General features: G+C 39.8%; 1 protein-coding gene across 1 annotated transcript in view; it reads left to right on the top strand.

Annotated features, from left to right (window-relative positions):
* The first annotated feature begins 225 nt into the window (after nucleotides 1-225).
* GALNT11 (polypeptide N-acetylgalactosaminyltransferase 11) overlaps nucleotides 226-22,938 on the top strand; it is a 32,625-nt gene continuing 9,912 nt past the window's right edge. The window contains exons 1-7 of the mRNA XM_060782611.2: nucleotides 226-413; nucleotides 16,084-16,416; nucleotides 16,531-16,654; nucleotides 18,036-18,202; nucleotides 18,886-19,011; nucleotides 21,257-21,506; nucleotides 22,784-22,901. Of these exons, the coding sequence (XP_060638594.2) occupies nucleotides 16,122-16,416; nucleotides 16,531-16,654; nucleotides 18,036-18,202; nucleotides 18,886-19,011; nucleotides 21,257-21,506; nucleotides 22,784-22,901 (1,080 nt within the window). The 5' untranslated portion in view covers nucleotides 226-413; nucleotides 16,084-16,121. The remainder of the gene's footprint in view (nucleotides 414-16,083; nucleotides 16,417-16,530; nucleotides 16,655-18,035; nucleotides 18,203-18,885; nucleotides 19,012-21,256; nucleotides 21,507-22,783; nucleotides 22,902-22,938) is intronic.

Raw genomic sequence — 22,938 nt, 5'->3', positions numbered from 1 at the left:
TGACAGGTCCAATTTTGCCCATGCCTTTACTATAGGGAAAGTGTTTGCCAACTTGGAGTCGATGCCTCTAGTGTCATGGCGGGGAAGGTTCTAGACACCCGCGCATGCGCACCCGCGCTACGGAAAGCGGAGGGGGCTGGAGAGGCCAGGAAAGAATCACGTGCCTCTAGCGTCGTCCAATGAGAGGCCGCGGTGTCGGCGAGGCGGCTCGCGACTGAGCCCCGCCCCTTTTTCGGCGGGTGAGGGTAGCTGGCTCGCGCTGGTGTTGCTGCCTCTGTTGCTGCCTCTTGGCCGCTCTTTTCCTGTCAGGGAAGCTTCTGTTCTCGCTCCCGCCGCAGTTCAGGCGAAGAGGGACCGGCCGAGGAGGACTATTATGTCCCGCCCGGGTCCGGAGCCCCGCCGTCCTTCTTCAGGTGAGTCTGAGGGAGGGAGAAGAGCAGGAGGGGGAGGAGGAGGAGGACGGAGAGGAGATGCTTCAGGCCGGCCCCAGAGGATGGGCTGCCTGAGGCCTCCCTCCCAGGGTCACCACGACACGAAGGCGCTCACCTCAGCATCACCTCCACAGCAGGACCAGTTTGAAGGAAATGTGCCAGTCATATATATCACACACACACACAAACATATAATATGTATATGTATGTATATACATACATATACACACATATACAAACAACATACACACACATGCATGCTACATATATACACACATGCATATACGATATATATACATACTACACATATACATTTACACATGCATACATATACATATTACACATATATACATGACTATACATACTACAATGGAGCCCCCGGTGGTGCAGTAGTTAAAGCACTGAGCTGCTGAGCTTGTTGATCGAAAGGTCGCAGGTTCGATTCCGGGGAGCGGCGTGAGCTTCCGCTGTCAGCCCTAGCTTCTGCCAACCTAGCAGTTCGAAAACATGCAAATGTGAGTAGATCAATAGGTACCGCTCCAGCGGGAAGGTAACGGCGCACCATGCAGTCATGCCAGCCACATGACCTTGGAGGTGTCTACGGACAACGCTGGCTCTTCGGCTTAGAAATGGAGATGAGCACCACACCCCAGAGTCAGACATGACTGGACTTAATGTCAGGGGACTACCTTTACCTTTACTATACATACTACATATTTATTTATTTGTATAGGAAGGATAATAATATCGAGGATAGTTTTGACGGTGTGGTGAATGAACTAGAACCAGACATCCTGAGGAGTGAGGTTGAATGGGCCTTAAGAAGCATTGCTAAGAACAAGGCAGCAGGAGACGACGGGATCCCAGCTGAACTGTTTAAAATCTTAAAAGATGATGCTGCCAAGGTGATGCATGCCATATGCCAGCAAATATGGAAAACACAAGAATGGCCATCAGACTGAAAAATATCAACTTATATCCCCATACCAAAAAAGGGAAATGCGAAAGGCTGCTCCAACTTCCGTACAGTGGCCCTTATTTCTCATGCCAGTAAGGTAATGCTCAAGATCCTGCAAGGAAGACTCCAGCAATACATGGAGCGAGAGTTGCCAGATGTTCAAGCTGGGTTTAGAAAAGGTAGAGGAATGAGAGACCAAATTGCCAATATCCGCTGGATAATGGAGAAAGGCAGGGAGTTTCAGAAAAACATCTACTTCTGCTTCATTGACTATTCCAAAGCCTTTGACTGTGTGGATCATAATAAACTGTGGCAAGTTCTTGGTGGGATGGGCATACCAAGCCACCTTGTCTCTCTCCTGAGGAATCTGTACAAGGACCAAGTAGCAACAGTAAGAACTGACCATGGAACAACAGACTGGTTTAAGATTGGGAAAGGCATACGGCAAGGCTGCATCCTCTCACCCAACCTTTTTAACGTGTATGCAGAACACATCATGCGATGTGCGGGGCTTGAGGAATGCAAAACTGGGGTTAAGATTGCTGGAAGAAACATTAACAACCTCAGATATGCAGATGACACCACTCTGATGGCCGAAAGCGAGGAGGAGCTGAGGAGCCTTCTAATCAAGGTGAAAGAAGAAAGCGCAAAAGCCGGGTTGCAGCTAAATATCAGAAAAACCAAGATTATGGCAACAAGAATGATTGACAACTGGAAAATAGAGGGAGAAAATGTGGAGGCCGTGACAGACTTTGTATTTCTAGGCGCAAAGATCACTGCAGATGCAGACTGTGGCCAGGAAATCAGAAAATGCTTACTTCTTGGGAGGAGAGCAATGTCCAGTCTCGATAAAATAGTGAAGAGTAGAGACATCCCACTGGCAATAAAGATCCGCATAGTCAAAGCCATGGTATTCCCTGTAGTCACCTACGGATGTGAGAGCTGGACCTTAGGGAAGGCTGAGCGAAGGAAGATCGATACTTTTGAGCTGTGGTGTTGGAGGAAAGTTCTGAGAGTGCCTTGGACTGCGAGAAGATCCAACCAGTCCATCCTCCAGGAAATAAAGCCCGGCTGCTCATTGGAGGGAAGGATACTAGAGACAAAGTTGAAGTACTTTGGCCACATCATGAGGAGACAGCAAAGCCTAGAGAAGACAATTATGCTGGGGAAAGTGGAAGGCAAAAGGAAGAGGGGCCGACCAAGGGCAAGATGGATGGATGGCATCCTTGAAGTGACTGGACTGACCTTGAAGGAGCTGGGGGTGGTGACGGCCGACAGGGAGCTCTGGCGTGGGCTGGTCCATGAGGTCACGAAGAGTCGGAGATGACTGAACGAATGAACAACAACAACAACTACAGATATTTATTTACACATACATATATACATATTATATACATATACATATTATATACATATACACACACATATACATACAACATATACATACATACATGCTACATATATACACACATGCATATACGATTTATTTATACATACTACACATATATGCATGCCCATACATACATGCTACATATATAGACATGCATATACATCTTCTATATAAATAAAAACGTGATGTTCGTTTGTGGGATTAATATAACTCAAAAACCACTGGACGAACTGACACCAAATTTGGACACAAGACACCCACATGAGGAGCTGGAGCAGATAGAGGGAGCTCATCTACGCTTTCCCTGGATTCTGACCTGCGACCTGTCAGGCCAACAAGTGAGCATCACTCATAAAAACACTGAGAAACACAGCAGAAGGGACTTAAAAAGCCAAACAAGAAAAAATACATTACAACGCATGCACAAAACCACATATATACACAAATATATACACACATATATGCACATATGCACATACATATACATACACATACAACATATACACACATACATGCTACATATATACACACATGCATATACGGTATATATACATACTACACATATATACATACCTATACATACTACATACATGCTACATATATAGACTTGCATATACATCTTCTATATAAATAAAAATGTAATGTTCGTTTGTGGGATTAACATAACTCAAAAACCACTGGATGAACTGACACCAAATTTGGACACAATTCACCTATCAGGCCAACGAGTGACCATCACTCATAAAAACACAGCAGAAGAGACTTAAGAAGCCAAACAAGAAAAATACATTACAACGCATGCGCAAAACCAAATATATACACAAATATACACACACATGCATATATACACATACACATACATATTCATACAACATATACACACATACATGCTACATATATACACACACATATATGGTATATATACATACTACACATATACATTCACACATGCATACATATACATACTACACATATAGACATGCCCATAGATACATGCTACATATATAGACATGCATATACATCTTCTATATAAATAAAAATGTAATATTCTTTTGTGGGATTGACATAACCCAAAAACCACTGGACGAACTGACACCAAATTTGGACACAATACACCTCTCAGGCCAACGAGTGACCATCACTCATAAAAACACTGAGAAACACAGCAGAAGGGACTTAAAAAGCCAAACAAGAAAAATACATTACAACGCATGCGCAAAACCACAAATACACACACACATATATGCATGTATACACACACAAAACACATATACACAGACTGGGCCACAGCAATGCGTGGCAGGGGACGGCTAGTATACATACTCACACATACACACATGCATACTTATTGCACACACTTTTTTGTCGTGTCAGGAGTGACTTGAGAAACTGCAAGTCGCTGCTGGTGTGAGAGAATTGGCTGTCTGCAAGGAAGTTTCCCGAGGGACACCCAGATGTTTTTGATGGTTTATCATCCTTGTGGGAGGCTTCTCTCATGACCCCATATGAGGAGCTGGAGCTGACAGAGGGAACTCATCCGCGCTCTCCCAGAATTTGAACCTCCGACCTGTCAGTCTTCAGTACTGCCGGCACAGGGTTTAACCCATTACACCACAGGGGGCTCCTATATACACACATACACATACTACATATATATGTACACACATTTGCATACTACATGTATAGATACTACACACATATGCATTCACACATGCATACATATGCATATAATACTACATGTATGCACACATATATATATCACACCAGAAGCAACTTGCAGCTTCTCAATTCCGGGCTGTTCCGGGCTGAACTGTTCCGGGTTGTCAGAGGCCTTTTAAAACCCACCATCCAGGATGGGTGCCCTGATGACTCGGCAGCTCGCTGTGAAGCTTTTGCTCGGTTCTTCGCAGACAAAGTCGCTTTGATCCGCTCTGGACTGGATGCCACATTAACGGCAGTCTCTGAGGATGTAACACGAGCATCTGCTTGTCCGATTTTGATGGATTCATTTCAATTGGTTCAAACCGAGGATGTGGACAAGGTGCTTGGAGGAATGAGAGCTACTACATGCATCCTAGACCCCTGCCCATCCTGGCTTCTAAAGGAGGCCAGAGGGGGATTGGCCGAGTGGGTTAAGGTGGTGGTTAATGCCTCCCTTCGGGAAGGCATTTTTCCAGCCAGCTTAAAGCAAGCTGTGATAAAACCGCTGTTGAAGAAACCATCACTGGACCCCACTCAATTGGTAAACTATCGGCCTGTTTCCAATCTTCCCTTTTTGGGCAAAGTCATGGAACGTGTGGTGGCCTCACAACTCCAGGCATTCTTGGTAGACACGGATTATCTAGATCCGGCGCAGTCTGGCTTTAGGCCGGGACATGGTACCGAGACAGCCTTGGTCGCCTTAGTGGATGATCTCCGTCGGGAGCTCGACAGGGGGAGTGTGTCCCTGTTGGTGCTTCTCGACCTCTCAGCGGCCTTCGATACCGTCGACCACGGTATTCTTCTGGGACGCCTCGCAGGAATGGGCCTCGGAGGTACTGCTTTGCGGTGGCTCCGGTCATTCCTCGAGGGTCGGTCTCAGAAGGTGTTACTGGGGGACTCCTGTTCTACCCCACAACCGTTGTTTTGTGGGGTTCCTCAGGGTTCAATATTGTCCCCCATGTTGTTTAACATCTACATGAAGCCGCTGGGCGAGATCATCCGGAGTTTCGGGGTGCGGTGTCATCTGTACGCAGATGATGTCCAGCTCTGTCACTCCTTTCCACCCGCTACTAAGGAGGCTGTCGAGGTCCTGAACCGGTGCTTGGCCGCTGTGACGGTCTGGATGGGGGCGAACAAATTGAAATTAAATCCAGACAAGACAGAGGTGCTCCTGGTCAGTCGCAGGGCCGAACAGGGTATAGGGTTACAGCCTGTGTTAGACGGGGTCGCACTCCCCCTGAAGACACAGGTTCGCAGTTTGGGTGTGATCCTGGACTCATCGCTGAGCCTGGATCCCCAGGTTTCGGCGGTGACCAGGGGAGCATTTGCACAGTTAAGACTCGTGCGCCAACTGCGACCGTACCTTGGGAAGTCTGACTTGGCCACGGTAATCCACGCTCTGGTTACATCCCGCCTTGATTACTGCAACGCTCTCTACGTGGGGTTGCCTTTGAAGACGGCCCGGAAGCTTCAACTAGTCCAATGGGCGGCAGCCATGGTATTAACAGGGGCTGGGCGCAGGGAGCACACAACTCCTCTGCTGTACCAGCTCCATTGGCTACCGATCAGCTACCGGGCCCAATTCAAAGTGCTGGTTTTGACCTTTAAAGCCCTAAACGGTTCTGGCCCTACATACCTATCCGAACGTATCTCGGCCTATCAGCCCACCAGGACCCTAAGATCTTCAGGAGGAGCCCTTCTCTCCATCCCGCCTGCTTCACAGGTGCGGCTCGCGGGAACGAGAGATAGGGCCTTTTCTGTGGTGGCCCCCCGGCTTTGGAATGCCCTCCCTATTGAACTAAGATCAGCCACCTCGCTAATGGCATTTCGGAAAAATCTAAAAACTTGGATGTTCGAGCAAGTTTTTAACTAATTTCCGATGTAAGGTTATTTTGACCATGGACTTGCAACCAAGGATAACGAACTGAACTACGATTTTAACTATGAGATGTTTTCGACTTGTATTGGTGGCCCGATACTAAGTATGTTCATACTATGTATGTTTTATGTCTTGTATTTTGATATCTTATTTTATATTTTTAAGTGACTATTGTATTTTAACAAGTTGTAAACCGCAATGAGTCGCCGCACAGGCTGAGATATTAGCGGTATACAAGTGTATCAAATAAATAAATAAATAAATAAATAATTCACTCCTGACTTGAAAAAAAGCAAAAAAGCGCATATACATACTATGTATATACACACATATACATAGCATATATATACACACACATATATATATACACAGGCATACACATATACTACATACATATACATACTATCTATATGTATATATTGCACATATATTTTCAAAGTTGCTGAGTTGGCCCAACTTTCCAAATAAATGGACAGATCCATGAAGAATTTTATGAACACTTGGAAACCCATTTGTGAGCTTTTTTTTTAATCATAAGGAATCTTGACCATAAGGTGTATCTCTGGTTATTCAACAAAATGTGTTAAGTTTTCTTCAATGGGTCTTCAATGGTGGAGTTTTGTTTCCAAAAAGTACCAAATCCTGACCCCAAATTGAGAAGGGAAAAAGAGTTATAGGTGGTAGCCCAGTTGTTGACGAGAAGTAGAATATTATGCATGCTGATCAAAGCTGTGAACATGTTTGCACACACTTCGATCCAAACCTAGGGATAATTGCATTTCATAGCAAAACAAGGGATATCCTTAGCACCTTTTGCAATTCCTGTAAAAAATTATTTAGGTGGATTTGGTACTTTTTGGGAAAAAAAGGTTCATCAATCTATCTCCCCTTCAGAGCCGCCCTTTTTCTTGCATGTATATTTATTTTTACACCCCTCCCCACATTTATGCACTCATTAAAAGGATTTTTATTTTTAAAAATCCAGTAATAGAGGTCCTGTTGAGGAGGAAAGTGCAAAGCTTGTTTTCTGCTGCTTTGGGGAGTAAGGGCCCTTCTACACTGCCATATAAAATTCAGATTATCTTTTTTGATTGTATGGATTATATGGCAGTGTATACTCATATAATACAGTTCAAAGCAGATAATGTGGCTTCTCTTGTTTGATAATCTGGATTATATGGCAGAGTAGAAGGGATCTAAGACACAATGGATCAATTGATTCAAATTGCAAGGAATGAGATACCACCTGAACTTCCTGATGGAAAGAGCTGTTCCAACAGTGGAATATGCTGCCTAGGAGACCAGTGGAGTCTCCTTCTCTGGAGGTTTCTCAGCATGGGCTGGAAGGCTATCTGTTGGAGGTGATTTGGTTCTGTGTTCCCGCTTGGCAGAAAAGGGTGTTGGACCAGATGGCCCTTGTGGTCCCTTCCAACTCAATGATTTTATGATTCTAGCGAAGGATTTCCTAATAACAAGTGAAACATCAAGTGAGGTGTTTTGACATTATGAACAGTGCGTGACTGGGCAGGAGCTCAGTTTGAACACCTGGCATGTTGAAAAGCAACGTCGATTTTCCTCCTTCCTCTCATTCTGTGCCAGGCTCACTGCAGACTCAGCCAGACTGTGAAAAGATGTGTTTGTTTCCCCTGCAGTTCTCTGCAGGTTGATGCAGGCAATGAGCAAAACTCTTGCTATTGGGACCTCATCTATACCAGGGCTTCTTAAACTTTTCCCACTCATGACTCCCCCTTCTGCTCAAGAATTTTTTTATGTGACCCCAGATATATAGGTATATAACAGGTATAAAAGTCAAACACTTGCTGATAACAAGCCAGCATTTGCAAGGCTTGCTCAATAGTCTAGTTTCCTGACCCACAGTTAGAAGCAGTCTATACAACATTTTGCCAAATAATGTACAAGATCTTTCTGTTTGTTTATATGCATGTCACTTACCTGGGAGTAAGTTCCATTTGACTTGACTTCTAAATAGAAGTTCATAAGCCAACATACCATAAAAAGAAGAAGCGAAGATAGAAGAGACAAACTGCAGCCCTAAGCAGCTTGCAGTCTAAGCTTTGAAAAGGGAGAAATAGCTGAGAGCAGTGGACTTCCATCACTTTTAGAAGAGAAGGGAAAACATTCTGTGCATTGTCATTTAAGATCTGGTAAAAAATCACATGTGTACATATAATTTTTAAATAAATTCCATTCTCTTTCATATTCCTTGCTTTCTAATCTCCTGTTGCTGCAGTACATGGAGGCAGTTATTCAGAATCACTGAATGCATATTTAAATGCTTGTTTTCTGTCATTCGGTCAACAGTTTGAGAATTGGTACATAAAGGTGTAGGGTTCCTCTCATGCCTTTGTAGGATTATGGATATTCTTAATCTGAAGTTGAAATTGTTATCTTGCATATTGAACTAGCCATTTGTAGGTTCCATTAACCAAAGTGCAAGATGTTTTTCACATAGGAAGGTGAAATCCTGACTTTGAGATACTCTTTTCCTGCTGCACGTGAACACTTCTTTTAGTGTTGAAATATAAAAGATCTTGCATTCACATTACAAATTGTTTTAAGGAAAGGTTGATGTAAAGCTGTAGATCTGAGTATACTTTTTATGAAGTAAAATTAACTGAATTCAAGATTAACGCATGTCTGAAGGATTCATCTCTGAATAAGTGGTTAGATTTTTCTTTAATTAACAGTTCTTACATCTGAGATGTGTGTCATTCAATCTGTTGCTGTCAAAATAAATAAATGAATTTATATAAACACTATAAATTAATTATAGTGTTACACTGAAATATGTTCGCTTATCATACTTTACATACATGTGAAGTGCAATTCCCCTTTCTAACAAAATGAAGAACATTATAGCATACTACTGTGTTTACATTCATGAATTTTTATGTCCTGCTGCGGTCCATGGTATTTGAACATGGCTATTTGAACAAGCCTTCGGAATCTAATGCAACAGTCAAACATGAAATTAGACAAAAGTGAACATTGGAACGGCTCAGACAATGATTTTTGGACAATGAAGGCATTGGTTTTATATGTTTTAAAAGGTTTTATTGAATGTGTTTTTAATTCTGTTTAAATGTCATTTTAATTGTATATTGTTAGTCATGGAATTGCTGCCTGGTTGTAAGCTGCCTTGAGTCACCTTCGGGTTTGAGAAAGGCGGGATATAAATATTGTAAATAAATAATAAATGAGTGGTAATGGGGGAAATAAATGCTGTGGTACATGCTTGGTTTGTGTTTGTGAAGACTTTGATAGTCTGAATTGTACTGCTAACACAAGAAATGTATGTAGCGCTGGCTCCTAGGTATTCATATCTGAAACAAGTTCATAGAGTTAGGAGTTAGTTATGCTAGCTTTTAAAACCTTATTTGAAGATCTCCGAGTTTGTGTTAGAATGAATTTATATAGCGTTAGGAGTGTTAGAATGTTATCTGTTTTAGTATTTACAATAATACTCAGTTGTTTAATCAAGATGGTCGTGTAGAATGAAATTCTTATGTATGTATACTCAAAACTAAGTGTCCTTGACTACTATGTTAGTGTCCTACAATTATAACTTTGGTTGTCTTTCATTTAGAGTTCATGCTTACACATCAAAAATAAAAATGATGTAAAAACTTTTATGATGTTATACTTCCAATATTCTCTTAACACTTCAACTGCACTAGTTAGAAGATATTAATGGTTGTAAAGAAAGAGAAGAATAGTTCACATTCTTAAAGTACCACATGACTTAGATTTGTTTGGTTCAGTAATCCTTTCATTTTTCTTGGCTCAAACTGTTCTGAGATTGGGAGTTGCTTTACCTTTCACAAGAATTTAATTACTAATGCTGATGACTTGGTTAAGCATCAACAATATTTATTGTTCATATCAGGTATCATACTTAACATGTAGGTTAGTAGCTTACCTTTTTAAACATGTTGTTTTCCCAAATGTTTGTAGATAGTTTCCTTTGTGCTAGAGAAATAGGTGAAATAGAGTCCATGCTACAGCCTTAATATGAATGGTTGTTGTGCCTTTTTATATGTCCTGGCACTGTTGGTAATGATGTGCTGCACATGTACTAGACTTCTTTTTTTTTATTATGCTTGAGGTAATAGTGATGCCTCATATTCACAACTGTGGCTGATGAGACTGTAAATAATTGTTGTTGCTGAAGGTTATATAGGGCACTTCAGGAAAAACGGATATGGGACAGAGTGCGATACTTTAGCATCTGACTGCTGGATTAAGCAGCTAAAGCTTTCAAAGTCTAATCTTCTGGCAGGGATGGGTTTAGTTGCAGGTTGATTAAATAGTGATTATTGAATAGGGAAACCACGGGAAATTAAAAGAACTGGTGTGGGGAAGTTAGGTAAAAATTCTTCATTAACATAAATGTCTAAAGTCATGAGAGACAAGAATTTCTTTGTACTATGTAACTGAGATATTGTGAGACATTACTAATACTAGCTCTGTGTTTTAAAATATCTAGTTTTTGTGAAAGGAATTGATCAATATTTTGCCTAGAATTGTTGAATATCTTTTAAATGAGTGAGAAATTGTTGGTCTTATCCAATTTTTTGCTGCAAGAGGAGACCCAGCAAATTAGCTGCTGAATATCAAATCGGGCTTATTGTTGAGCCTGGCACTTGGATTTTGGCCTAATAAACATAAATTTGTTGTAAAGGTGCATATAAAGCTTTTCTTAAATGCCATGACGTAGCTTCATTTTTTGCATACTTAGAGAATATTTTGATCAAAATATTATTGTGTGTGTGTGTGTCCATCCAATTGGTAATTAAGCTAAAATACACTTGTAAAATTAAAATAATTTATTATGATGTAGAACAGCAGCTGGACTAGGTTGTTCCACAGATATGAGGAGTCATCTCAATAAGAGGAAAGCATGGCATTGGTTGTTATGAAGATGTACCAGTCAGTCAAGGTCTCCAGTTTGTGTTGAATTACTTAGGAAATATATTGCAAATTCCTAGAAACATTTCCTGAAGTGGGACATAAGGGGTCTTCAGATTCTCAGTATGAATATAATATTCATAGGGATTTTCCAGGTCTGCTCATGAATGTGCATTGCCAAATAAAATATTCATGGTTATGATCCATTAAATCTATGTATATATGCACAAGAATTCCACAGAATGCTGTGTCTTGTGGTACTCAATATTCTTGAGCACCAGTTTGCATTATTATGACTGATTTTTAGGGTCCTTCCACACGGCCATATAACCGAGAATATCAAGGTAGATACTCCGTAATATCTGCTTTGAACTGGGTTTTCTGAGTCCATGATGACATAATCAAAGCAGATAATGTGGGATTTTATACAGCTGTGTGAAAAGACCCTTGAAACCTATCTGGTAGGCATACTTAATGCATGTGTTAGTGTAATTTTTCTTTGGTGTACAGAATGAGGCAAGGAGGAAATTTCTATTTCTTTGATCCTCTTAAGTGCTATTCAGCTATTTTTTGCCCTCCACTCATGGTTTGTTTTGATCTGGTATTAAAGCTTGTCGACTTCTTCCATTCATCCTCATTATGTGCAGAAGTAAACCTATAATACAAGAAATAATATACAGTACCTGTTTCAAAATGGGATCTATCTAGCACTGGATATAGAATCACTTTTGGATATAGAATCACTTTTTAGAATGCTTCTGGAACATGGCCATACAGCCCGAAAAATGTACAACCACCGAGAATCACTTTCCTTTAGTAGGTCCAAACATTCATAATAAGGTGTTTTCTTCTGTGCTCAGAGGCAGGAAGAGTTTGTATTCATCTTCAATTTCACTGGCTACTCACATGTCATAACTCAGACATATGCCGTCTTTCCTTCCTCTTCTCAGTTTTGTAACATACTTGTTTACCATAAGCACGCTAGCTTTCATAGAAGGGACTGGAAAATGTCCTTTAATTTTTCATAAAGGTGGTTGGATAAGAGAAGCTCAACTTGTATTTGTTCTTTATTTGTTTAAACAAAAAGAATTGTATGGTATAATTTAGCTTGTGTTAAAATACCTGTCCAATAAAATACTGTACAAGCTATTGTAGCCTTTCATGCTTGCAAGAGATATATAGTTAAACCAGTTCACTTATTGTGGCATTCCCTTATCAATTGGTAGCTGCTACAGCTGTTTTTGACATAGAGCTGTTTCGATTTTTATTAGTTAGCAATGACCCTTCTTTCCATTTGATTTGCACCATGGAAAATACAGAGAATGGTTTCCTCAAACATGCACAATTTCATCCTCTTGTCAGCAAAACTGATGTACTTTTTAAAAAGCAATTAAGTGTCTATGGGCAGATATGATGGCTTGAGTGGAAAAAAGCACAGGCATTAGCTTGCAGTTTTTTTTTTTAAAGTTACCTTGTGCCAAGTCCCATTTTTGTTGTCACTTAGAAGATTATGAGATAGAAAAGGGGGTGGGGGGAAGAAAGATTAAAGTAGCAACTTTAAGACTACCGGTGATTGATCTTTACTTCAGCAAGAACTTCCTGACTGTGAGAGCCATTCAGCAGTGGAACTCTCTGCCCCTGAGTGTGGTGGAGGCTCCTTCTTTGGAAGCTTTTAAGCAGAGGCTGGATGGCCATCTGTCAGGGGTGATTTGAATGCAATATTCCTGCTTCTTGGCAGGGGGTTGGACTGGATGGCCCATGAGGTCTCTTCCAACTCTTTGATTCTATGATTCTATGAGCTTTTGTGCAATCTATTCCTCAATGTTGCCCACCCCTGGTGAAAAAAAATTAATTTGAATTCTAACATTATTTTCTGCTAAATAATTTTACTGAAAAGTTCAAAGCAACGAAGTTCAGTTGAGTCTTTTGCTGACTAGGAAGAATACAACTTGGAGAGGTGGAAGGAAGCACTTCAGTTCTGGCAAAATCAGCATTGACTGTTTGTCTTTTATTTTGGCTAGCTTGCCTTTAATACTATATTTTCCTAAATTGTCACACAGCTTAAATATGTCCAGAAGTTTTGTGATCTATGTTAATAGTCTATCCTCAGCAGGATTGCAGTTACTGCTTAACTTCTCTGTGTTAATAAGTTTCCTTGTAAACAAAGACAAAAGACACCAGAAGGATTACAATGTAACTCCTGCAGTCGTGACATTTTAACTTGTTTTAATCAGCTAATGTGTGTGATGGAAAGGTCAGTACTACTTTTGTTATTTAGAAAGTTTATTGTAAACTTGTGCTATTATGTTGTAGCATTGGCACCAATTCCAGATGGGTAGATTTAATCAAGGAAGCCATGGCTACCTGAGGCTGCAAGATCTGAGGAGGACTCATTCATGGAGTCCTCAGAAGTCAAAGATAATTTGATCGCAATTAACAACAAATTGGCAGTTTTTGTCTACAGCTCACAAAACAAGTGATGTTATCTAGTTTCAGTTGGTTAGTAAATAGTCTTAAACTTTTAAAACAAATCCTTCCGACTCTGCTTCCGTGAACCTTTCAACGTATTACAGTAATGAAGATTATGACAGTGACATTTTTTGGTTATTGTTAAGAGCTGTCAAGTTGTCTCACTTAGTCTATCTTTGCATTGTATGGCAACCCTATGATTTAGAAAGCTCCAGGTCACCCTATTATCCCTGCTAAGGTCTTACAAAGTCAAGACTGTGGTTTCCTTGATTGAATGTAGACTAAATATGATGCGGTATTTCTCTTTTCCTACCTTTTTCTACTTTACCAAGCATTATTGTATTTTCCAGTGAACCATGTCTTTTCATGATATGTTCACAAAGTACAACAGACTGGGAGACCTGAGGCTCAGTGATTTATTAGTCGTTTTAGGAGTCCATGGTATCCATAGAAATATTCTCTAGCATCACTTTTCAAATGCATTGATTTAGTGCCTGTTGGGTTTCTTCACCATCTATCTTTCACACTGCACATAGAAATTCAGTTTGTGCTTCGAATAATCATTTGATTTTCCTTCAAAAGGGAATATGTGATCATCAGAGTATGGAAGACTGACATTCAAAAGCTATAAGATCGGTTTTTTAAAATGTTATTTAGGAGAAACTTGATAAGACTGAAAAGAACAATATTTTCATGAACCTGTGTAGTTGGAAATCATTTCTATGTTGTATTTTATAATAGTCATCCCACAGAACATTTTTTGCTGCATCAAGAAAATTGTAATCCACCACACTTCACAGTAAAATAAATACATTTAAAGGTGCCTGAAGACTTCTTTTTTGTATCAACCTTCCTTCTTCATGGATCTCTTTCACACCGCAAGCCACTGAAACCAGTAAGATTATTTACTCAAAAGCTAATAGTGATTATAGAATTACTTTTGAGAATGATATTTCTTGGTAAAGGAAGAAGGAGAAGGAAATATGATCAGTAAGATAAATACTCATTCAGGTATTTGAGTGGTATCTGGATAAAGGTGGAACATGAAGCTGGCAGTACCTGAGATAAGATATAGGTAAAGCTTTTCCCCTGACATGAAGTCCAGTCGTGTCTGACTCTAGGGTGTGGTACTCATCTCCATTTCTAAGCCGAAGAGCCGGTGTTGTCTGTAGTCTTCAGATTTGGGCCTATTGGGTATTTGTGCCAAATTTGGTCCAGTGAATGAAAACACAACCTGCCTATCAGATACTTACATTCTGATTCATAACAGTAGCAAAATTACAGTTATGAAGTTGCAACGAAAATAAAGTTATGGTTGGGGGTCACCACAACATGAGGAACTGGATTAAGGGGTGGCGGTATTAGAAAGGTTGAGAAACACTGATGTAAAGGGACCTTTGACCAGGTTTTTGTTCTGTGGGATGACTATTACTGGTTTTCCAGTCTTTGGTTAATTCAAAATAAGGTCTCTGTTAAAAAATTAGATATTGATTCCTACTGTAGGAATGTAAAACAGCCTGTAAATGTTTAAACTGTCTAGTCATATTTGCCTTCAGTAATTCAGAAACATAGTGTTACCTTAATGGGAACTAGCCTGCACGCTTACCAAGATGTCAGTGTCCTTCTTTCTCTATGTCTTTTAGTAGTTGTCTCCAGCATTGAGGACCATAGCTGGAGGTGAAGAACAGTGTGAATAGAATGTTTTCTAGGTGTTGGACTTGAAGGTTGCTGACTTCAAAAGACAGATTGGCTCAGTAGCTATAAACTATCCAGTTTAACTATATTCTGCAGAAGATTTATGTACCCTAAAAGAGGATTTGGCTGGCATTAATTATGGCTAGTGTTGAAGCAGATGTAATTCTACTTATAGGATAGGATTGAAGAGATTTTCAGAGGACTTTCAGTTCCTGATACTGGACCTATATTAGGCAACAAGGTTATTTCTACCTAGTGTTGTCTAAATGGAGACATTTGTTGAGAGATTTGCATACTACATAATGATGTGATCTCTGCAAATTCTGCTGTGCTGATTTGTGTCTTATTTTGATTCAAACACGCTGTTTATATTTCACTGAAACTCTGCATGTCTTTGTGATCTAGTATTAAGGATATCGGTAGGCTTAAGGAAGAGGGTTGTGTCTAGCTGATGTATGTTTGGATGCTTTGTTTTAAGATAGGATAAAAGATTGTCTTGTTCTTAAGTGCAGCTATTGCAATATAGAATTAAGCTGAAGTAGGCAGTTTTCTGAAACATGTTTTATGGAACTAATAACTATGAGTGTATTTCAGTTGGAAACCTCACTTTATTTTTTTGGTTTTCCTTTAGGGGACTGAAAATGTGCCAGAAATAATGCTAGGACTACAATGGGAAGTGTCACACTTCGCTATTTCTGCTATGGCTGCCTCTTCACTTCTGTGACCTGGACGCTTCTGCTCTTTATTTATTTCAATTTTAGCGAAGAAACACAATCTTTCAAGAATGTGCCCATCAAGGGGCTTGAACCTCAGAAGCCTTTTCCCAAAAGATTCTATCCTCGTTTTGTCCATGGACCCGTGCATGTCCCTGAACCGCAGCACAGATATGGCAAGATCAGGAATCCTTTGGAAAATGCAGTACAGGATCCTGTTAAGGATGACACTGAGCTCTCTCCTGAAATGGGTAAGCCTGGCTAATAATGGGCTAAATTGTAATTGAACGCATAGTTTTAAAACTTGATGATTCTGGACACATTCTGAAATTAGAGAATTCATTTTGACACATTTCATCTTTCAGGTATGATTTTTAATGAACGTGACCAAGAAGTGAGAGACTTGGGTTATCAAAAGCATGCTTTCAATATGCTCATCAGTAACCGGTTGGGATATCATAGAGATGTGCCAGACACGAGGGATGCAAAGTATGTTTTTACATGTTCTTTATTCCCAAAATAGATGTTTTACATTTATCCTAAAAAAAAATGCTGACCATTAGGCAGGTAGAATTAAGGAACACAGATTCCATATTTTTGTAGAGATGCCTGGGGAACGTGGCATTATAGAATTAATTTTGTATGTATCAGGATGTGGATAGGAGCCCCCGGTGGTGCAGTGGGTTAAACCCCTGTGCTGGCAGGACTGAAGACCGACAGGTCACAGGTTCAAATCCAGGGAGAGGCGGATGAGCTCCCTCTATCAGCTCCAGCTCCTCATGCGGGGACATGAGAGAAGCCTCCCACAAGGATGATAAAACATCAAATCATCTGGGAGTCCCTTGGGTAATGTCCTTGCAGGTGGCCAATTCTCTTACACCAGAAGCGACTTAAGGATTCTTTTGAGGAATTTGTTTTGATGTTATATTTGTAACTAGCCGTCCCCTGCCACACATTGCTGTGGCCCACATGGGGGTTCTGTGTGGGAGGTTTGGCCCAATTCTATTGTTGGTGGTGTTCGGAATGCTTTGTGATTGTAGGTGAACTATAAATCCCAGCAACTACAACTCCCAAATGTCAAGATAATATTTTCCCCAAACTCCACCAGTATTCACATTTGGGCATATTGAGTATTCGTGTAGAGTTTGGTCCAGATCCATCATTGATATATAGATATAGGTGAACTACAACCCCAAAACCAAAGGACATTCCCCACCAAACCCTTCCAATATTTTATGTTGGTCATGGGAGAACTGTGTGCCAAGTTTGGTTCAATTCCATCGTTGGTGGGGTTCAGAATGTTCTTTGATTGTATGTGAACTACAAATCCCAGCAACTACAACTCCCAAATGACAAAATCAATTTTTTTTTTAGTGAAGGACATACATTGGGTTGTTAGGTGTTTTGTGTCCAAATTTGGTGTCAGTTCGTCCAGTGGTTTTTGAGTTCTTTTAATCCCACAAATGAACCTTAAATTTTTATTTATATAGATGCCATACAGGAGTGTAGTCATAGCCACACTCTTCAAGATGAACCCCCCCCCCCCCCCCGACACACTGCCAGTGGGAAATAATACAATTTACAGGAAAAAATAATGGAGAAGGAAATATGCATATAGGAATCAAGACAGGATTATTGAAGGCCAGATCTTACAAAATATAGTGCACAGAGTAGGAGGAAAAATGTGCCTCTAGTGTTGGTCAGCTCCTCACTTATCAGGTCCAAGTTTTCGGTTGTTAGTGATGTACTGGCCGTTCGAATTCTTTAAACTTTGCTTATATTCTTATAGCAAAATGGAGGGAGAATGTCTATTCCCGTAATTTTAGTATCTGAGAAATATTATACTCTTTTTTTTGTTTTGTGTTTTTAGATGTAAAGGAAAGAAATACCCTCTTGATTTGCCCTCTGCTAGTATCATAATTTGCTTCTATAATGAAGCATTCTCTGCCTTGCTTCGAACAGTTCATAGCGTTCTGGACCGTACACCATCACATCTTCTCCATGAAATTATTTTGGTAGATGACAGTAGTGAATTAGGTAAGAGATGCATGCATTTATGTTAGTTTTGATGTGTTCTATGGAAACTTGGATTCCAGTGTGAGAACTATTATAATTAACTTCAGTTCTTTATGACTAAAGAGACACAATAATCTACTATTTTACAGTTTTTTTATGGAAATGTTACTAGTAGTTGGGAAATATTTAGATCCCATAGAATCCTAAAAATCTGCAGACTAAGCTTTTGTGGTCTGTAACCTATTTTTGGTAGATTTTGTAGTAGTTTGTAACCAAATGTATGGCTTTGGATTTAAATCTGTTATAATAACAACACAGAAAGGCTGCTGCTTTCATGCTTTACTGGCAAACTGCCCAAAGACAGTTAATTTTCTAGCAATAGAACCCTGGGCTAATTAAACGGTAGCTTAATCAAACAATTCAGTTCTTACATTCCCATCAGCAAGATACGGCTTTGATAGCATTAGTTATTTCCTTCAACCCACACTCCTGTATCAAGAACATCATAAAACCTTTCAGTTTCTCATTAAAAGAGAGTCTTTAGTTGTATATGGCAAAAAAAAAAAAAAGAAGTTAAAGTAAGGATGTTAACCCAGATGGTTTGGTTCCCAGCTTGTTTTGCTGCTTTAAATCAGACTTTAATTTTTTTTAATGGGAACAGATTATTAATAAGTTGACATGTTTCTATCTTTTTCACATTCTAGTTGATCTGAAAGAAGACCTAGATGTTTATCTAAGAAAAAACCTTCCAAACAACATAAAACTAGTCAGAAATGAGAAGCGAGAAGGGCTCATTCGAGGGAGAATGATAGGGGCTTCCCATGCTACAGGTATAGTAAACTCTAAAGCTATTTCTTTACTTCCAAATCAAGTGAATTTGACCAAATGGCTTGTGATATCAATAGTATATAGTATAGTTCGACAATACGGCCTTCTTTTATGGGCTCAAATGCAAAATAGCTTTGTTTCTTTTTTTAAATAAGGTATTCTATAGGTATGAAGCCTTTAGACCAATCTTTTTAAAAAATTTACCCTTGAAGCTCATTGTAATAGTTTTCATGACTTAAGGAACCCCTGCGTCAAAATTATGACAGTTAAAAAAAACCTTTTTCTCCAATCAAGATTTCTTGCTGAGCCTTAGCAACCTCTTGCGAAACCTTGGAGTTCCAGGGAAACCAGATTGATTTAGAACATGGGTGAGAAATCTTTTGAGTGAGAGGAGCACATTCCCCAGAGAACAAGCTCTTAGAGATAGCTTCCTGTGATGACCAGAACCAAAGACAGTATCAAGCTTGCAATCAAATAAAAATGTGTTCTAGAGATCTGAATTGCTGCTTTAACTTTTCTGCTCCATTCCCTTAACGGAAAGAAAAACCTTATGTAATGGTCTGCAAAATCCCCTTTAGAGACAAGATGACAAAATTTCCTTCAGCAGAAAAATAAAAATTCAGCTAAAACCAGAATTAGTCTCGTTTGTAATCTCTCCCCATCACATAGAAGAGAACAATTGATCTTTCTTCTGGAGGGAGCAGGAGAGAGGCAGGTGGATATACTGCTCTTCTTGAATGTGTTCAGTTTTGAAGTAATGTCACCACAACCCTCCTGCTGAAAATATTTTTTAACTCAAAATGTGAGTTTCTTATTTTGGGATTATCCCTATTCGCCCAAAGAACAGTTCTCAAAGAACATGTCTCATTATACTCAGGTTATTGAGTGCAAATACACTTGTATTACACCTCTGAGAAATGCAGTTTACCAGTATCTTACACAATCCATTCCCAGTCATCTCACTAGACAATTTTGTTGTAGCGACAACAACTAATTGGGTTAAAATGTCATTTGGTAGTCTGTAATCAGCCTGCATTGTGCATTAACATACATCAGTGTTAAATTAGGAAAACTTGTATTGTAATTTGTAACTATGGCATAAGCTATTCCTAACTAATGTGTGTTAATCATCTACATTACAGTAATTGGATTTCATTGAAGTTCCCAGCATTCAGTAGTACTTATTCAGCTTTATATAGCTCCATATGCTATATATGCATTGGAGAGAAGAGGCAGGAAAATATGCATAGCAGTAACATACATATCCTTTCTAAAATGGCATGTTTTTATTTTCATGCTTGTAGTAGAAGAACCTTGGGGTTTATTTTCAAGCAATGTCTTTGTGTGTGTGTGTGTGTAGAGAGAGAGAGAGAGAGAGAGAGAGAGAGAGTGCTTGTATACTACACAATTGGAAATGCACTTGTAGTTGTTTACAGTTATAAAAACAAAAGCAAGATCACAAATTTTACAATAAAAAGAAACATATCAAACAGTTTGAACATATTAGAACATTAGGAGCCAGCAATAAAACAGTAAAAACAGTTACAAAAAAACCCATGAAGGATTTAATGCCTGTTGGAAGAGAAAGGTCTTATTATCATATTTAAATGGTATTAATGAACATACCAAGCGGTTCTCCCTGGGAAGGCATTCCATAGCAGTCATTACTGATGAAAATTTTGATTACACTCTAACAGGTTGGAGAAAATGATCTTCATATTTGTGGAGAGATGTGTAGGAGTATGTATTCTTTGGGTAAACATATCCTAAACCATTTAGGATTTTTAAAAAGAATAGCACTAACATATTGTATCAGATGTAAAGCCTGCCTGAGAACCCCTGCTGTCAATATAGCAGTTGAAGAAAAAAATCCCTGCTTTTCAGTTCTGAATTAATTGCAGTTTTTGGACCATCTTCAAGGTAATTCTGGTGCATGGCTACCAGTGCTACTGGAGCTAATAGAGGTGTCCTGTGCTACTGAGACAGCTTGGGCCTCAACTAACAAAGCTAATTGCATGAGTGCTCACAAGCTACCAAATTGTCCTTTCCATGTTGAGCTCCTCATAGCTGGACAAATTAATCTCAGTTTCTTGGTCTTCCCCCCATTACCTGCTCCAGGCAGTGGTTCAGTATAGCACTGTGTCACCAGCGTTTGATGAAAGTGCAGTTCCCCAAGCCTATGTTGCTCTCACTGCTGTGCATGTATGACACAGTCTTCTTGTATTTAATGTGCGTTTGATTTCCCAGGGAAGGTGCTTGTATTTCTGGACAGCCATTGTGAGGTGAATGAGCTGTGGCTGCAACCGCTTCTGACGCCCATCCGAGAATCACGTAAAACAGTGGTTTGCCCTGTCATCGATATTATCAGCGCTGATACCCTTACCTACAGCTCTTCCCCAGTTGTCCGAGGAGGGTTCAACTGGGGCCTGCACTTTAAATGGGATCTTGTTCCTTTATCAGAACTGGAAGGCCCTGAAGGAGCTACTGCTCCAATCAAGTAAGTTTTCTGCTATTGAGACACTTCCTGTTAGTCCCAGGTACCATCTGCTAAATATCCCTTTTTATTTTACATTGAAAAGGATCAACTCTACATGCCATCAAAGGCTCTGTCAAGGAAAGGCAGGATAAAATTTTAATAAATACATGATGTGAAATAATGTTGATCATTAATGTTTAGAACTCTTAATCTGTGAGGAAAAATTGAGAGAGAGAAAAGGTAACAAGTACATTTTGGCAGATATCCACTTTCTCACTTGGGAACAACTGATCTACCTCTAATTATCACATGGAAAGCTGAAACTAAAAGTCCTGTATTTCCTATTTACAGAATGGTATAGATATTAGTAATGTAAATTATAGATTTGTTCAATATGTTACCAAAAAGTCTTGAAATCTGTTCTGTCCATGGGTAGAAGTGTATTGTATAAACACTGGCTAGGTTACAGATGGGACAATCTTAGTCCTTCAGGCCTTCTGGTGTCACCCTTCAGATGTTTCTGGACAACAACATCCGTCATTATTCAACATTATACTCTATAGCAGCTGATTGGAGTTGCAGCTCAAAGAACACCTGAAGAAATAAACTTTCTTCATCCCTGGCCTGAGACACAGGCAGGAAATCCAAGAGAGGTGGAAGGCAATATTCAGAACACTATTAGGAGACATTCCTTCACTTATATTATTCATTTAATTCATATGGCTACAAGGAGTCCCTAAGGCTGTTTGCAATAGTAAAACATTTGGTAAATATGTAGTAATTGACAAAATTTACCCTCGACTAAGAAAAACAAATAACACAAGCTGGTTTTACCCATTTGGTGCCTTTTACATGTTGTTTTGGGCCTCTTTAGATCTGCCCAGGGCCTGTTTTGCTTCATTTGGTGCCCTTTAAAGGTTATTTAGGGCCTCTTTAGGGTTTTCCAGGGCCCTAAAAAGACAGATATTTACCTATCTCCTGAAGACTTGGGAGGAAATATACCCAGAAAGTCCATTTAGAGAAGAAGGCCCATAACAGTAGATACTACCACTGTTGAAGGCCTGCTGTCCATTTTCATCTGTTTTGAAATAGAGTGAGCAAGTGTCTGGATCTTGGGGAAAATATAGGGAAACATTGTACTTTGAACTCTTTTAACCATGTGTTTGATACCTTTATTCTATCTTTTGTGCTGCTGCGGTGCATGCATATATTGAACCCAGACCACTATGAATCTTGTCTACTTAATATTGTCTTTCCTCCTCCTCCCACCTTTGGGGGAAAATATCATTTTCTTGTAGGTCACCTACCATGGCAGGAGGTTTATTTGCTATGGACAGAGAATATTTCAATGAACTTGGGCAATATGATAGTGGCATGGACATCTGGGGAGGGGAAAACCTGGAAATATCATTTCGGGTATGTATGGTTTTATTTTTTAGCAGCCAGCAAACTT

Source organism: Anolis sagrei, chromosome 6, assembly GCF_037176765.1.
Source record: "Anolis sagrei isolate rAnoSag1 chromosome 6, rAnoSag1.mat, whole genome shotgun sequence".
NCBI lineage: Eukaryota > Metazoa > Chordata > Lepidosauria > Squamata > Dactyloidae > Anolis > Anolis sagrei.
Note: the sequence above shows the minus strand (reverse complement) of the source record. Positions and strands in the feature narration are given on the sequence as shown.